Genomic DNA, 18,587 nt, shown 5'->3' with positions numbered 1-18,587 from the left:
AGCCATACACTCTACCTTGCTCTCAGCGTCTAGAAGATAATGGGGAGGCCAAAGTGGGAGACCAATGAAGTCCATCTTCATGTGTTTGTGCTTACATATGTACGCACACCTATACAAGCATCTTACCTCACCACTGAGCACACAGCTGGACAGCTGTGCCAGGAACAAATAGTTAACCAACTGACAAAAAGAAAAAGGTTCTTTTGGTTGACAGGTGTGAAGAGGTTTCAGCCTATGATGGTTGGTTGGTGCATTAATTTTGATCAGTGTCAGAAGTGGATGGCAGCGCAAATCCACTCACCTGATAACCAAGAGGTCAAAAAGGAGCTGGGGCCAGGGGCCCAGCACTCCCATGGAGAGCACTCCTCCAATGGCCCAAAGACCTCCCATGAGGCCTCACCTTAATGGCACTACCACCTCCCTAAAGCACCAGCAGAGAGCAGCCTTTAACACATGGACCTTTGGAGGACAGACAGTTAAGATTCCTGAAACTGCAGCCCCCGCCCCCTGCTATCCAGGCTTGTCATCTTGTGTTCTGTGTTTCCCAGTAAAAACTTTCCTATCCTGGATGTTTACTCAGAGAATGTCGGTGGGCTACCTGACCAAGGGAACAGAGGCAGGCTGTGTAGCCCAAACTCCCAAACCTCTGCCAGCACTGTCTGTTCTGTGACCCTCCACCCCAGCAGCCACCTCACCTGTACAGAGCCATCCAAATTCTCCTACGCTGACTCTAGCGTCCGTGTCTCCTGGAAGGGCCAGAGTCTTCTGCCCATTTGGCCTGGCTAGCACTTGTCTCATTTGGCCACACAGTACTGGGAAGCCTTTCTCTAGAAACGCTGGCCTCTAGAACAAGCCAGCTCTCTCGGGGAAGCCTTGGTGATTTCTCTGGATGTCCCTAAAAGTCCCTCTGGCTGTTGCCTGTTTCATTTTCCTCAGCCTCAGCCTGCACTCCATCCCCCACATGCAGCACTCCTCCTGAGGGCCCTGAGGAGCAAGCTTCAGCTCTCTCTGCGACATCACTCTGTATTTCATCACCTTTTGATGGCTCATACCTGTGTTTGAACACAGACCCCTTTCTGCTTTCTTGGGGGTTAAGGTTCCACTCCTGTCCATAACTGCTGTCGACGTTCTTCATCAACAGGTCCTTTCCACCCATCCTATGACTTCTCACTAACACCCAAAACCCTTGAAAGATAGGTCCTAGAGTTCCATCCCACATCTCTGCAGTGTGAAATTAAACTGGACAGCATCTGCACTCTAAGGTGACTGACGACCAAATGATACCCAAATCATAAAATCTAGGGAGTTTTCCCACCACCCTTCCTTTCCACCCCCTTTATCCAACACAGACAGTGGATTGGTGCCTGAAATATCATCCCATCTTGACCCTGCAGGAGGAAGGCTATTTCCTGCCCCATAGCCACTGCCACCATCTCTGCCACTGTTCCTTCTTCCTAGCCTGCAACAACAAGGGCTACAGCTCAACCCTGCATCGTTCTTCCTTTCTTCTCTCCCTAGAGATTTTTAGCATTTCCATTGCTTTGACTGTCACCTTCTCGTGTGTGTGTGTGTGTGTGTGTGTGTGTGTGTGTGTGTGTGTGTGTGTATGGTATGTGTACACTGGCACACCTGTGAGTGTGCTGTTAGTGCACCTGTGGAGAGAGAGGGCTAACTCAGATGCCACTCTCCACTTTACTCTCTGTAACAAGGGTTTCTCACTCATCCTGGAGCTCACCCATTGGCTAAACTATCCAGGATGCCTAGCTAAACGTGAGATTCTCATGTCTACCTCCCCCAAGTGCCGGGTTACAGTTACTCACCCCCATACTTAGTATTTTATATGCCTGTTGGGGCCTAACTCAGATGCTCATGTTTGTATAGCAAGCACTTCACCTACTAAGTCATCTCTCCAGCCTTCCAACTTATTGTCTGAGACCAAGTCTCACACTTAACCTAGAACTCACTGATTCAGCTGACTCTAGGGATCAATGGGCTCTAAGGGTCCACCTCTCTAAGCTACTTGTCCCCTTCACTGAGGTTACAAACACATATTCCTACACCTGGTTTGTACATGGATGCTGGGGATGCAAACGCGAGTCCTCACCCTTACACAGCAAGCACTTTACTGACTGAGCCTTCACCCCAGGCCCACCAACCATCACCTCTTAAAAAGAATTCTACTCTGCACACGTGCTGGGTTCCGTCCATGAAGGGGCTCCTCTGGCTGTGCATTGGGAAACTTCTCCTTTTGGTCCTGCCCGGACAATGCCAAGAGCCAGAACTGGACTGCCCCCGCCCCCGCCTTGTCTAGCCTGCCTCACTTTCAGTCATGCCAATCCCTCTCTACATCTTTCTATTGTCTACCAAATGGGAGCAAACGCCCCAGCCTGAGACAAGGGCCCTCCGCAGCCATTCTCTCTTGTTCTCCCCAACTTCTTTCCCATCGGGTGTACACAGCCCCGCATAGCCCCTAAATTTAAAATTCAATGTTTGTGCCCCAGACACATTAACACATTAGTGCTCTTTATGTCAGGATGTCTGCCTCTCATCTCTGCCACATTCTGTCCAACTGATCAAGGCTCCCATCACCAATCATCCCAACTGGCCAGATCGGATCCTTCTTTTTATTAAATAAGTGTTTGGATATCTCATACATGCATATAATGCATTCCGACCAAAGCTACCACCCTGTTGTGGAATATTAGTTTAAGATGTGCTGCAGGTGATCATCCTGGGGAATACTTAATGATGAAAAGCTGTGCTGCGGTCATTTATGTTACATCTATTTAACTCTGTGAAGCTGTGTTACTTTGCCTGTCTAAAACATCCGATTGCTCTAATAAAGAGCTGAATAGCCAATAGCTAGACAGTAGAGAGAAATAGGTGTGGCTGTCAGGCAGACAGAATAAACAGGAGGAGAACTCCAGGGAAGAGGTCGAGGAGCAAGAAAAGGAGAAGGACATCAGGGGCCAGCCATGAAGTCAGAAGGAAATAAAGATATATAGAATAAAGAAAGGTAAAAAGCCCAGAGGCAAAACCTAGTTAAAGAGAAATGTGATAACTTAAGTTAGGAAAGCTGGCTAGAAACAAGGCAAACCAAGGCCCTTCAATCATAAGTAAAAATAAGTCTCGGCGTATTTATTTGGGACCTAGGTGGAGGTCCCAAATAGTAAAGAGTAAAATAATAAAAAAAAAAAACTACACTATGCCATTTCCTCCCCTCCAACAGTTCCTCTACTCCCTACCACTATTTTTCATTCCCAACTTAATACACTTTTTAAAATTCAATCCATTAAGTCTATTTAGCACTGCCTATATGTTCATGGGTATAGGACCATCCTATGAAGCATGGATATCCTCTCAGGGACCAAATCCTTGAAGAAAACTGACACACCCTCCCCACCCCACCCCCCACCCCCCTACCCCCCACCCCCCCAGCAGCTGTAATTACTAATGGCTCCTCAGCTAAGGGTGGAACTTCATGAGTACTTCCTCCAGCCTTACACGGACATCATGTATAGGTCTTGTGCATGTAGTCCCAGCAGTTGCAAGTTCATGTGTGTAATGGTGCTGCCACGTCTGGCAATACTATGTCACTGAAGATGTCAACTACCTCTGGCTATTACAATCTTTGTACCCCCTCTTCCTCAATGATTCCTGAACTTCAGGAGGAAGAGTTACGATACAGATGTCCACTTTAGAACTGAGCACTCCACAGTCTCTTATTCTCTGCAGGCTGACCAGTTACATTAATTGTCAGATACCTATAAAAAGAAGATTCTTGGATGAGGGCTAAGAGGTAACACTAATCTATGGGAATAAAAATAAGAACTAAGGGAGCAGCTTATTGCTATGCCATTGGACCCTTTTTAAGAGCCCTTTACCTTCCTGTAACTTCAAGCCTAGTTTGTATTTTCATACAGCTGTGAAGTATGTGTGTCTGTGTATGTGGGTAGATGTCTTATCTCTGTTGGTAGAAGGGATGTCTACAGCCCATGAAGCCTGAGACCCTGTAAACAAACTGCCTTGCAAGAAGCAGATGCCCTGTAACTTTTTGCTAATGACTAACTATCCCATCCTACGAGAAGCTTGGAGAATTGTTTAGGGTTGTCTTCACCACAGCTGGTCTGAGATACCTCATTTTCAGAAACATTTCACAGGCAGTTTATCCTCAAAAGGTTTATCTCCTGCTCTTAAAGACAGTAGGGCATAGGTCAAAAGTTTTGTCTTTTAAATATTTGAAAACCAAAGTGTAAGATCCTGTCCAATGTAGACCAAACATGATTTCTGAATCACTGTAATCCACTTGGGTCCCTAGGGTATCTCCTAAAGCTAGACAGAACAACCAGAACATCAACCTAGAAAAACCCAAGTAACACTGCAACCACATTCCAACACCGAACAGGGCCAGATGCACATACTCACGAGCAGGGAGGGAAGTGAAGGCAGAGACCCCCAAACACAAAACCTACTAGTGTGGGGGTCAAACCATAAGCACAGGTCTTCACACACCCCTACACATAGGGACATAGCCAAGGCAGCAATGAGTACTTACTTACTTCCTTGTCATCCAAGTCCAGCACACTAAGGCTAAAGAGCAATAAGTATATTTTTACTTTCAAGTAAAATGATTACTCTTAATCATTTTAATGATTAATCAACTGACCCATTTAATGATTACCCCAAGTTTGGAAAGTGACTTTCAGAGTCACTTGCTCATCACCCCATAGTACACACCACTATTTCCCTTGGTCTGTCAGCCCTGCTCTCTCCTTTTATGCCTTCCTCTTTTCATGACCCACTATACAAACACACACACACACACACACACACACACACACACAGAGAGAGAGAGAGAGAGAGAGAGAGAGAGAGAGAGAGGAAGAAATAGAATGTGTGTGTTGTGTCTTCCTTGCCCAATTCTTAGCTGACATGCACAACATAAGAGCCCTGAGAAGTTATTCTCCCCAAAGGCAGCGTTATGGCTAGCGGCCGCAAGCATCGTGAACCAGGCCACATGACACTGCTCAGCCAACACTGATGCACACAACTCACTGAGACTGTAAGAGAGCAGAAACAGATCAAATAGCTTTGTCTTGCCAACACCCATTTCCTGTTGAGTTACAGAGCCCAGTGCGCAGGGAAGTGAGAGTTGAACTCCAGGTGAGATCTCCATTATTTGGGGATTTGGGCAGAGATAGCCTGTCTTCAACAGAAAGCAGCTGCTCAACTGTCAGACACTCAATGTCGAATCTCAGCTATAGGAGTGGGTCACCCAGTGGCAAACTGGACCCTCTCTCCTGAAACAGTGGCATTTCCTAAGGCCATATTCTCACCCAAAGGGAATCAAACTCATTAAGCCACATAAGGAGATGGCCAACACAATGTTTACAGTTCAGACCCAAGGGAAATCAAGTATGTGTCTGTGTTTCAACCTACAGCCTGGCATTATAGCAACAGCCACAAGTGGAAACGCCTAAGTAACCAACAGAAGAAGAGTTAAAGAAACTGGAATGGACTTAGGAAGGAGTATTCAGCAAAAAGAAAGGATGGAGTCTGGCACACATCACACATGGTTGAACCTTGAAGACACTTTGCTAAGCACGCCAGCCAGATACAAAACAAACTTACAGGAAATATCTAGAGGAGGCAAATCCATATAGACAAAAAGTTGCTTAAATGTCATCAGACTAAAAGAAGGAGTAGGGGCATAGAGAGATATGTCTGATGAAGACTTTTAGAATAGTGATGGGCTATACAACATTGTGAATATAGTTAATGCTGCTGGGTTACATTGTACATTCGCTTGCACACCAGAACGGACTTTACATTGTACATTTTAAAAGAACATAGTAATCTGTAAGTCTCATAGACCTAGCATTTTGACACACAAAAAAATATTTTAAACTATTTTCTTTGCAATTTTTAATTTTTTGTTACTTTTTTTTTCACTGAACATATTTTGGTCATATTCTTTCCCCATTCCCTACTCCTTCTGAATCCTCCCCACCTCTCGACCTACCAAACTTCTCTCTCTTTCTCAAAACAAAAAATGAAAATCAAAAATAAACAACAACCAAAATAAAAACCCTCAAAAAAATAACACTAAGCCAACTCAAAACAAAAGCACATTCTCTCTCTCTCTCTCTCTCTCTCTCTCTCTCTCTCTCTCTCTCACACACACACACACACACACACACACACACACACACACACACGACAACATGTCTATTTTACACTGGCCAACTACTCCTGGGCATGGGGCCTGCCCTGGAGTATAGTTGATATACCCAGTGACACTTCATTGGAAAAAAAATGGATCTTTGCTTTCCTGGAAGGTATAAACTGAAGTAGCTTCTTGTTATGGTTGGGAGTTTGTTTCCATTTCCCTTTTCCATGCTGGGATTGTGTCTGTGAATCCCATTCCAAAATGACCTAGACTCTACCTTTTAACTCATATAGATTATCACAAACATTCCAATATTTCTATGTATTTATTGTGTATCATCTACATGGAGAGCTCAACTTGTAGAATTATTATTGCTGTCAATAGAGCAGAAAAAGCCACAGAAACAAAAGTAAATTCTTGAGTGCCAAGGTCTAGATCAGGAATGAAGTGTGTCCACCAGAGGGTATACAGAACTTCCTTTTGAGATAGATGACACTGCTTGGGAACTAGATAGTGAAGATGCTTTACAAACTGTAAATACTCTAAAAGCCATGTTAAATGAATATATGTTATATCATGTGAATTATATCTCAACAAAGCTGCTATTTAAAAATAAACAGCCAGGCATAGTGGCACACATGCCTGTAATCCTCCCATTTGGAAGATACAGACAGAAGGATCCAGAGTTTAAGACTAGCCTCATCCACATAGCAAGTCTAGGCCAGCCTGTCTCAAAAAAATAAAAAGAAAGAAAAGAAAAGAAGAAATTAAGTAAGTAAATATATATAATTCATGATGTTGGGAGCTCATGGGAAGGACAAGCAAAAGTACCAGAAGGCTAGTAGAGAGTAAAGAGTGCCTATTTCCCCAGAGGGTCACCAAGAACAGGCTAGAATAAGGCCACACTTCCACAGGGCTTAGAACTAATCCCAACTAAACTGAAGGACTCAAAGGGGACTGGCAGGAACTGTGGACTAGGTCATTAGCCAGGACACGGATAAAGGGAGACGAGGCCAGAGAAAGGCTCCATATCCAGTTACAGAAGACCCAACCTTCAGTTCTCCATCCACAACACCGTCACAGCAGAAACAAAAGCAAATCTGAGGGCAGCTCTATGAGGCTACAGATGTTTTCCCAATGTGAGGAGCAGATTTCTCTTTCAATTCTTCCCCACATGGAGTGCTATAGTTTCCATGTGAAATGTCCCCAAAAGCCTTGGTGTTGAAGGCTTGCTTATCAGCCTTCAGCCATACTTGAAGGTACCAACCCTTTAGGAGGTGGGGCCTAGTGGGGGGATGTTAGGTCATTGAAAGCTTGCCCTTGAAGGGGATATTGGGACTCTAGCACCTTTTTTTCTCTTTGCTTCCCATGGCCATGATGTAAGTAGTTTTGGTCCTACCCATACTCTCCACCAGATGTCCTGTTTTACCACAGCCCCAGTGCCACTGAGCCAACAGACCACAGAGAAAACAGAAACTCTGAAACGTGCAGCAATAAACCTTCCCTCTTTATAAGTTGGTTATTGCAAATATTTTGTAACTGAGAGCTGACTGACAATGGAGAAGTAATAGAACAAACCTTATCTGTTCTATTTTAAAGTCCCAACAGGCACAGTTTTCAACTTCTTGGAAAATGCTGTGAATATCCACCTCATTATAAAGATGAACTATACAAAGCACAAGCCTGTGACACACCAAGAATTATACCTGGGACATGCTGGCTGTTCATTAACTGTTAGGTAATACTCCTGACCCTTTCTAAAATATAAAAGGGTTGATATGCTTCAGTACAGGCATTCCCCTTATATAAAAATAAAAGATGAATGGCTCTGCAGATCCTGAGACCAGAGGCAGGAAATGCAAGGTGCAAAGTTTATGCAAAAGTTTCCCAGCATACTTTCTGATGATGATATTATTTTAGGAAATTAAAAAGTTAATCCTGCAACTTAAAAGGGACACTTAGGTCCTTTTCTATTTGGTAAGTGCCTTAAAGCAGCATATGAGGCTATTGCCTCTCTTTATCTACAAATAACCAGAACTTTTGCCATAGAAAAAAATAGTCCATTTTCCAAAAGCAAGGGGTATTTTTCAAGCAAAGTTTTTCTTTCCAGGCAGTCTGTCCTTCTGTACAGGACAGTGGTGAAGACATCTGGGAAACTGAACATTGGAGCACATCAACAAGCAGCATCCATTCCACTTTTATCTATTCATAGCCTTGCATCAAAAGACTGACCCATTTGGCTTTGGATTTGAAACTGAAGGCAGGGAACCAGGCAATGTGACAGGTGACAGCATAACAGCTGGCCCCATAAGATAACCTTACCCCCACCCCAAGTCCTGCCCTCAAGTTGGAATAGCAGTACCAATGGAGCCTTAGCCCTAGGATCTTACTGCCCTACAGTGACTGACAGCTGTCAAGAAGTGCTCTCAGTGTCAAAACACATGACCAATCTTAACTAGCTTTTCATTTCTTCCTTTATTATTCAGGAATAGGTCAGTCTAACTCAGCCTCTCGTTTGTTCTTATGCTTTCATCTTTAAAATTATGGAGTAACTCAGTCCCTCAGTAACACTCATGGAATGCTGTCAGCATTGCTCCGATGTGTTGCTTTCTCAAACTCTGATACTCTGTACCTCTCCAACCCAATGGGAGTCAACAAACAAAAAACGCTTGAAGGGGGCGCAAAATCCTGAATTCCGTGTTTCTGTGGACACATATGGATTTCCACTCTCAAGTTTAAGAACTTATTTTTAAACCTTTCCAATGATAGATAGCTCCCACCCCCTCTCAACTCTGTTCCCAACATCTAATGGCTCAGGTATTAATTTAAGTCAGTTCCTAAGTGGAGGGAGAGGTAGAGATTCACTGCACAAAGCCCAACCTGAAGCCCTACACAGCAGGCTCAGGCTTCCCCCCACCCTCAGAGTGGTCAGAAAATGAAGGGAATAGAGCCTATCACAGTTTCTAGTCACATCCATCCCAAATGACCCCTTTGGAGCCTCTATTTTCTCAAATGAAAATGGGAATTTTCCTGAGGTTCCTTTACCCATCAAATACTTTGAGCCTCGGAAGTGAACTCTGAAGAGGCATCATATTTATTCCATGCTTGACAGGCCCTTCTAAGAGCATGAATACAGAAATTCTACCTCCTGCCTCTGTATACGCACGCACGCACGCACGCACGCACGCACGCACGCACGCACGCATGCCCAGGCACACAGCATAGGACCATCTAGCAGTTAATGTAGCATGGTGATTTTGTGGGGTGTTGGAAGGGTAAAGACAGAGGGGCCAAGAAACCCCTACTTTCTTTAATCTCTGCCCAAAGCTGACATAACTATTGCTTTGGTTCCCTGGGGAAGAAAGGGTCTATTTTCAACCTTCATTTGATGCTCAGCTGCTGAGGTCCAGACTTGCTCCTTACGGAACCTTGACTCCCATCTTAAGTTGATTCCGAGGAGTCCACACGTAGCAACTGTATCCCCTATGACTTCCCCAAGTTCCCCACAGACAGCACGGTCAGCAAGGCATCTTACTAGTCACCTTCTGTCATAATTTGGGACCTTGACTTTCTAAAGTACCAGTCTTTTCACAACTGCACACTGTGTGAGGTGACCCTGGACCCCTCAGTCAGGCTCCTGGGATCCCTGTCCTACAGAACACACATTGAGAACATAAGCAAAGCCAGGGAGCCCATACTCGGCAGAAAATGGGGACAACACAGAGACAGCTCCACTTTACTTGTTGCCATGACAAGCAACTACCTCCAAGACTTTCCAAACTATGGAAGTAGCTCTGGTCTGCTGAGGCACCCTGCCCTGCATCTACAGGGAATCAGCAAAGCCTAGGCATGGGCAACCTGCAGCCAACTGTCAATCAGACACACCGGTTTCAGTTCCACAGATCTATGTCCGCCCTCTGTTTTGCTCGTGTACACGGGACCAGGCTCACATGCGAGTACACGCCTCAGCACTGGGCTTTGAAATGGCATTGAAAACATCTCATTTTCCCTGAGGGATTCTGTCACTGTCCTGGCACTACTTATTTTATTCACTACCTAACCTTGAAGAACAGTAAACAAGTGTTTACTAAATTATTTTAATGCTGATAGCCATGAATCCAAATGTCATTTCATTAGCAGAATGTTTAGCATGTTGCTAAGTATTTAGCACCTGATATTTTGCTAAACAATTCCCCATGCCTTTTTAAAAAAAAAAATCAGTTATGCTATCCTCTCCAGTGCCCAACATTAATTTAAATAGCAGAAAAGACAGAATCTAAAATCAGACTAAACTGATTATTTTGCTAATCAGTCTTGTTGCTAGTGTCTTCAGGACATGTTTCCCCAGCAGGCTGTGGGTTTTCGTTAGTGGGCACTAGAGTAGAGTCAAGTTCACTTTTTAGGAGACAGCAAGAAAGAACTGCTATGGCTGGCTGCTGACCAGTAATCCCTGCATCCCCCAAGGCTGGAACACCAGGCAAGCAGGATGACTGTAAAAGGAAGAGAGCACCACTAGCCGCTCTCATGCCCTCTTAGCCAGGCTCCTCAGGCCTCAGAGAATCTGCCAGAACAATTCAAAAAGCCAGGGGCAGCAGAAATAGAGAAGGGAACATCAAGAATAGTACTGGGCATCAGAATGGACCTCAGGGACTTTCTACCTGGGTCTCCAGATCCCTCCTGACACCACCTAACAGGAGACAGCTGAGGCAGAAATCAACTATGAAATGTGCCCTCAGCTGTCTTAGTTCCCCCCACCCCTGACAAAGTTAAGAAAATGCTGTGGAGCCACTGGTGAACAGGTCAGCATCCCCAGGTTCCCAACTTCAGGTTGCCTCAGGCTTGTCTATCTTGGGGACATTGGACCTACTAGCTTTTAGACTGTCCCTTTCAAATCATGAAGGAAATCATCATGTGGCCATGATTTTCAGCTGCCTATCCAAAGTCTCCCTCAAGGCTGTATGGGACTCTGTCTATATCCTGGGTAAACAGGAGTCTGAGGTAATAAAGTGCAATGTAGCCAAGCAATCCAAAGAGGAAGATCCACGGAGGGCCTTGGCCCCCCCCCCTTCATTCTGGAAGGCCTCCGGTAAATAGTGCCATGGAGACACATGCTGGTCTTTAAGGTCCTCTGCACCAGGCCATGAGGGAACAGGTTCTCCATCTTCCCAATGTCTTTCCTCATCTCCATGGCCCTGGAGACCATGGCCTGACTCCTAAGCCCTGTAGCGCCACCTACTGGGGGAGGCAGAAGTCAGATCTACTGCTGGTCCTGAAGAGTCTGTTCCCACAAGATTACGCATCCAAGCCCTTGCAATGAGCTTCTACTTATACTATGAAGTATATCCCAGGATCAGCAAGGCCTCAAAAACCTCTATTTGGTATCCCCTTGGGCTCATTTAGTATATTCTATTCAAAGACAAGCCCACCCAAAGAAGTTTTGGGTAGAAGAGGCAATTTAAGGAATCTTAAATCTTTTCCAAGACTCTAAGAGAAGTGCACAGGGGTGGGTCCTAGTGGCTCACCACTGTGTTGACAAAGCACCGTTATGCTTGTGGCATCTGGTCTCGCAGAATGAATCTCTACTTAATAGGATATTTAAATGGGGGGGGCAACCCCATAAACCATTTTAGAAGACTGTATAGTAACATTCCTTTGCATAACACCCAGGGTGAGATACATTAAGTCCTATGTGATCTGCTAACCGTCATTACATGTATTCTATGGAAATAAATAATTATTGACTCTCTTCCAGTGTGTTGGTATGCTGAAAAGCCATTCCCAGGAACAGCATCTGGAACTCAGAAAGCCCCCTTCCTCCAGCTTCCTCCATGTAACTTTCAGAGACGAAGAAACTGATGTCAAACCTTCTTCTAACCTTCTCAAGCTAAGGAGCAAGCCATGCAGCTCTCAGACCACTTGAAAAGAGTTAATGGTGGTCACTGTGTTATTACTTTATCTTAAATAGTTACTATTCACTGTGTGGCTGAGTAGTTTCAAGAAAAGCACAATGTGTTTTCCCCCCTCCTCTTTGCCTTATCTCCAGCAGATAGGGGACATTCTGATGTTTTCATGTTAAATGGTCGAATATTAAGACATTCACTTGCTAGCTGGCGCCTACACTGGTTAATCAGTCCAGAATAGTGGAAGGCTGGAATGGGACCAGTGCTGATGGGGCACCAGAAGTGAGGCTCAGCTTGGGTATATAACCTCCAGCCTGAAGTCTGAGGACAGAGCCCTTCCCTCCCTCAACTTCCAGGTTGTTTCAAGGTACTGGCCTCTGACCGCCACAGTCTGAACCTCAGCACACACACACACACCACTGAAAAGCTGTGGGAAGGAGATGCATTCAGTCCCTTCAAGCCTGTCAGGAGAGAAGAAAACAGCCACCTGGCAACTCATTTGCTTCTCCACTCTGATTGGTCACCACTGCTGTTCTGAGGTCATCATTTGGCTCCTCTTCTCTCTGCCTTCTGAAACTCTAGCCCCCAACTATGTTTCATCATGAGTTACTAAGCCAGCTACTGCTTTCTTGTAAATATTCACACTCCTCCAGGTCTGTCCTTCCCACCTCTGCCACCTTCCCCAACCCTCCTCAGAAGTCCAGCCAATCAACGAAGAGAAGGTGGGAGGCAGAGGGGGACAAGGACCCTGGTGCTCTTTTACCTAAGAACCAACCGCATCTAGGGATGGAGGCGAAAGTGCTCCTGAGAATTATGTAACCACTGCAGCTCTGAGGGAGAGTACCATCCAGGTTGCTATAGTGTTTGCTGGCTTTCTGCTCTCCATAGGTAGAGTTCCTGGCCACTGCTCCCTCTTCTTTCCCTACATCCTTCACCAGAACCTGTGGGGTTGCTGCTCCTGCATTTAATGTCTGCTCCCTGCAAGGGGCCTGGGGATGATGTTGAGAAGCAAAGTGGCAAAAGAAAAGAAGCAGAGTAAGGAAGTAAGCTAAGAAGGGGTTTCTCTTACACTACTAGGAGACCTTTCAAACTATGGGCATATCTGTTTTATAAGCATGTCTCACCCTCTGTAGTAAGAGCTAGGACAACACTACTGAGTTCTCTGCCAAGTTGCTTAGACTGAGGACATGGGCAGAACCTGAGAGATCTAGCCCACCCCCACTCTTCAAAAAATATCACCCTTTCTTTTGTGTCTCATTCTCTCCTCCTCCTAATCCATCCAGAACTCCATCAGCTAGGAAAAGGATCCGAGGACAGATGAAGGAGGAAGGGTAGGTAACTCAGAGACAGGGGCTGCCCTTATGGCATGACAGACCAGTATCCACGACCCTTGAAAAGTCTTTCTCCTGAAGGATAAGGCCAAAACCCCAACGCTGCCACCCAAGATGGGAAGCAGAAAGGCGGCGGGCCCCAAATCAGCTTCTGGATGAAGACCAGGCAGTAAAGCAGCACCCCAGCAGCCTAATCCGCAAAGGCAATGGCCCTGTCCCCAAATGGTGATGATGGGGCTGGATACCGGGCCTGGAGACTATCTCTACAAGGCTGGCCTATGGAGAGTCGCTAGGAAGTACCCTGGCAAGGCAAGGGAAGACACAATGTACAAGAGCGATGGTAGTTGCTGAGGGCGAAAAAAGGAAGAGAACGGTAAAGGGGGCAGAAAGGCTGAGGAAAGGGCATCTTGAGACTACAAGACACTTCAGCTTGAACACCTTAATCACTGAGCAATGTCAAAATAATAACTTGTCGGTGGGGACTGAGGAGGAGAGGGAGAAAGTTTCCAGGAAGTGGGGAGTTACCTGAAAGCCTTTCACCATCAGAGGGGGAGCTGGAGACACTTGATGCCCAGCATGGAGATGCTTAGAGAACACTAAGTATGGAGCCTCAGAGCTAGTCACACCCTTTCATGAATCTCTGAAACCATGAAAAAGCGAAGCCCCACACACCACCGGGTTTCTAGCCGCTTCCATCCTCAGGTGCGAGTCCACACAGGAGTGCCAACAATCACACACTTGGCCGGCGTGGGCTCGCTCGGGGTCAACGGCAATGGAGAGGTGGGCGGCGTTGAGGAGATGGAGAGAGAGGAGGCGCGCCGAGAAGCACAGCTGCAGCCCCCGCCCCCACCCCCACCCGCGACCTGGAGCGCACTGCCTGAGGAAGTGGCGCCGGCAAGAGTGGACGCGGGGCAGCCTGGGGGGGCCCCCGGCGTTCGGGGCTGGTCTCCGCGGGGTGCGCGCCCGCGCGCGTTCCCTGCCGCGCCCCGACAGAGCGAGGGACCCCGGGAGCCGCCGCTCCCCAGCTGGCCGGGGCCGGGCCGGCCGGCTTTCGAGGCAAAGGCGAGAAACGCAGGCAGCGCCGACACTTGGGGAACTTTCCCCCTCGCCCGGGATTTCATGGGAACCACATGCTCCGAAGAAGCCCGGCCGCGGAGGGGGAGGGGCGGGAATTTTCCGCTCCGGCTCGCACGGCGGCTCGGCCGGCTCCCGCGGGCTCCCGCGCGCGGCGTTGGCGCCCCTCGCGCACGCGGCGCGGGCCGCTCCACAGGGACCCGCCGTGGGCAGCACGGGCGAGCCGGGTGCGGCGATGGGGTCCCGCTTACCTTGGTGGTTTTCCTCTGGAACGTACATCCTCGTGTTTTCATTGACCATTGGCCAAAAACTGCTTGGAAAGGAGAAGCCACAAAGAGGAAGAAATGCAGCAACAGCCGCGAGCGGGTCTGGCTGAATCCCTCCTCCGAGGCCGCCGGCGGCTTTCGCGCAAATCGAGGAAGCCGTGGATCCGCAGTGTTTCTCGCTCCCTCCGGGTGATTACCTGATCCCCATTATTGCACCAAACACCAAAAACTGCTGCTTTCCACTACCGCCTCCTTTCGTGAGATTGTAATGCATCCTCAGTACATCCGGGCCCCTTCCAAGAATTTAGCACCGCACCTCTGGCGGCTACACCATTGGGGGGGAAAAATAATAATAATAATAATAAATGGAGAGGCAGAGCGAGAAGAGGCGCAAAGGCGAGGCGAGGGAGAGCGGCGGGCCCGCGGCGCAGGGTGGACCCCGAGCCGCCAGGGGGCCAAGGCGTCTCCGGCCCGCCCAGGGCGATCGCCGAGAGGCCCCGAGCCGCGTTCTTCGGCGACAGCAGCCGCGAACACCTGAGGGCGAGCCCTCGGGAAGCGCCGCCGCCGCCGCTGCCGCCGCCGCCGCTCCGGGCCGCGCCGCGCCGAGCGCCGTTCTGGCAGGGAGCTGTTTCTGCAGAGGCAGCGAGAGGGAGACACCGGGCGCGAGAGCGCGGGCGCGCCTCCTCCTCCCTCCAGCCCCCGCGCGCCCGCGCCCGCCCCTGCCCGCGCCCGCCCGCTCGCCCCCGCCCGCCCGCCCGCGCCCGGCGCGCCGGAGCAGACGCGCTGAACGCTTCCAGATGTGGCGGCGGCGCGCGGCGGGGACCGGAGCCCGAGTGGAGCGGCGGCGCACGCGAGAAGAAGACGGCGGGGAGCGAGCCCGGGCGCGGACACACCTCCAGGCGCCCGGCCTCGGCCTGCAGACCCCCCCCCACCCACCCTCTCGAGGCCCCCGCGGCTCCGCGCGTCCCGGGGTGGGGTGGTGGTGGCGGGGGAGCGGGAGGAGGGGGGGGGCACCGCCACGCCAGCAAGGCCTGGGAAGGGAATCCCGGGACCACGGACTACAATGTGCCCAACTCCCCGGCCTCTTTTCACATCGACCGAACGGAACAGCAAAAGGAGCCGGGATTCTGTTGATCAATTACAATCGGAGCGGTTGTAGAAGTGACACACACGGGCGAGGATGGGCAGATGGGCGGGGAGAGAGAAAGAGCCCAAGAGGCGGAGCCTCGGGGGCCGGGCAGCGGTGGTGCCCAGATGTCTGAACAGATTAATACCGGCAGGTTTGCTCCCTCCTTTGGGGCAGGCGAGCACGTGTTCTGCCAGTGTACCTTTACCTACGTCTCTTAATAATTTCTGCCACCCTGGCGGGGAGCTATGAAGCACTTCTCTCCGACACCCGCCGCCACAGTTTATCCAAAGCACCTCCTGCAGGCACGACCCTCTAGATGGGGCTGGTGAGCCCATTCTGGGAGGGCCTACCACTGGGAAACCCGGTCTAGATAGCAGCCCTGAGACTGCCTCACTCCCTGGCTCCAGGTTCCCTAAGTGGCCCTATGGTCTGTCCACATGGCTTTAAGTAAGGGGCTCTGTCAGCTGTAAATCTTCAATCTAGACCTTTTTCTGAACCAGACGCCAGCCAACTTGCCCTGTCTATTTGAGAATGAAACCTCGGATAGCCAGGCCTGCTCCTCGCACAGCCTTTCCCCAACTCAGCTGACCCCTCTAGCCGCTCATGTAAGAACCCTGGAGTCATCTTGACTTGATTTCTCTCACAGGCGCACATCAGTGTATCGTGGAATTCACGTTAGACAAAAGGCAGTGTGACCTTCCCCTTACTTATTCTGCTGCCCGCTTCCGGGGCTGATCCAGTAACTGCTGGTTCTCTCTGGTCACCCTCCTCTCCTCAGGTACGTTCTCCACACAGCAGTTGGAACAGCCCACTTAAAATGGTGCTGTTCTAACCCAGACCATCCAGTGGCCTCTTTGTCACTTCAGTAAAAGTCACAAAAACCTACAAGGACTGCATGGATGTCTATGCCCGACCTCCAGCTCCGTTTCCCTTGCGGCTTCTCCAAGCACATCGGAAATGATCCCCTCGCCCTGCTCAGACTTGTCCCTACTTCCTGCAGTGTTCCTGCCTTAGACATCTTCTTTAGAAGATGCTTTCACTCCTTGGAGACCTTGCTCAGAGTTCACCTCAGTGACCCCCCGAGTAAACACTGCAGACTGACAACCCTCACCAGCCGTTCCCATTTTCCTATACTTTTCTTCTGACATAGTACTTCTTCCCTGGATAACAGTGTATAGTTCAGTTTGTTACTTTGTTTTCTCCACCACCCCCCTTCTCTGTCTCCCCCATACCCCCACCCCCACCCCTGCCCACAGAGTTGCTAAAGGCAGATAGATGTCTTGTCCATTTTGTTCAGCAGTATGTATGGCAGGTAACAGGTACCTAATACATTCACGTTAAGTGAATGGATGAGTGAATGAATGCCCCAGGAGCTTCAGGAGTACCACTGGCTACATCATCTCAAATTGCCTCCCTGGCCACAGCTTAAGACCTAAAAACCTTACCACTCCTCATTTTCCTTTGTTCAGTTGGTTCCTTTGGCACAAAATTAAAATGCAAGACCTCCCCCATCCCCAGAAAGTATTAAACTCTATCATCTTGAGTCTATGTCAATAGTGATCTAATTGTTTGTTGTTGCTGTTATTGTTATAAGGGGTGTACCTTTGCCCTCCTGGTATGCGATTACCCAACTTTCAACCTCCAGTCTGAGAAAGAGAATTAGAAATTACGCAGCCCCATTTGGGGAGATTATTGGACTGCATTTCAAGGCCGAGTGTAGCTGATTGCATAAGCCAATAATAAAATCGGTTTGCATTCCCATTGCATCCTGTGGCACAAGAAGAGCGATGCTAATGTCACATACCCTGTGCTAGCCATGGAGTAATGCCCTAGAGGCATTGCCTTGCTGAATGCTCACTGCTACATCATAAGGTAGGAATTATTGTCTCTATTTTACAGACAAGGGAAACTAAAACTCATGTTCCATGGCCAGGGGCACCCAACTGGGACTTAGTCCAGGAGAACCTGACACCAAATTCATGTTTCTTGTATTATCCTGCTCTCTGCTGAGAAGATGGCCAGGGGTGACATGGCAGGGGGTAGAGTTTCAAGAACTGACTGCAAAATATATTTCACAAAATGCTGTGGACTTGAGAACCAAGCACTTGTGTGGGGGGGAGGGGAATCACAGGTTTGATTGACAGCCTGACTTTTCTATAAGAAGGCAGTGTAGAAACCTAACGGGCAAACATTAGCTCCGTGCTGCTTCACTTCCATTTTTCATTTCTCAGCTGTTAATGTGTTCTTTCCTTCCCAGAAAAGGTTATTTCCTAAATATTTGGTCTCCAAAGTACGCCCATATCCCGCTTTCTAACTTTGGAACCCAGCCCTGAGTGTTCTTCTGCAAGGTAACAAGTTCTCCACCCACCAGAGACCATTTAGAATTGTGATGTGGGAATGTGGGAGGTGGCAGGAGCAGAAGCAGCAGCCTGCCTCTCCTTCGCTGACAGCTTTGACCCTAGCTACAAGTCTTGTCTCTTCTCCTCCTGCTCCCCAACTCTTTCCCTGTGCCAAGCCTGCCACACAGCATTGGACCTGTGTGCATGCCACACACACTTCTTACATCGTAAGAAAGTGAACAGTTGCTTTGTGTATATGGACACTCAAAGTCTACTAAGATGTGGCTTACTCTGGATAAGATTCTACTCCGTGAGCACAAATACTTCCTTTGCAAACAAGAACTGCCGTGTATTTATGTGACTGGAAAAAAATGAAAAC

General features: G+C 48.4%; 1 protein-coding gene across 33 annotated transcripts in view; it reads right to left on the bottom strand.

Annotated features, from left to right (window-relative positions):
• The window catches only part of Cacna1c (calcium voltage-gated channel subunit alpha1 C), a 555,448-nt gene extending 540,184 nt beyond the window's left edge, over window positions 1-15,264 (bottom strand). For 7 of the 33 annotated variants that reach the window (XM_035448910.1, XM_035448906.1, XM_035448907.1 and 4 more), the window contains exon 1: window positions 14,726-15,260. In XM_035448910.1, coding sequence (XP_035304801.1) covers window positions 14,726-14,774 — 49 coding nt within the window. In that variant the 5' untranslated portion in view covers window positions 14,775-15,260. Of the gene's footprint in view, window positions 1-14,725 lie in introns of all 33 variants that reach the window. The other 26 variants (XM_035448913.1, XM_035448919.1, XM_035448922.1 and 23 more) reach the window with 6 other exon arrangements.
• Window positions 15,265-18,587: the final 3,323 nt, after the last annotated feature.

This window comes from Cricetulus griseus, chromosome 8 (assembly GCF_003668045.3).
Source record: "Cricetulus griseus strain 17A/GY chromosome 8, alternate assembly CriGri-PICRH-1.0, whole genome shotgun sequence".
Classification (NCBI taxonomy): Eukaryota; Metazoa; Chordata; class Mammalia; order Rodentia; family Cricetidae; genus Cricetulus; species Cricetulus griseus.
This window is presented reverse-complemented; position numbering and strand designations above follow the sequence as displayed.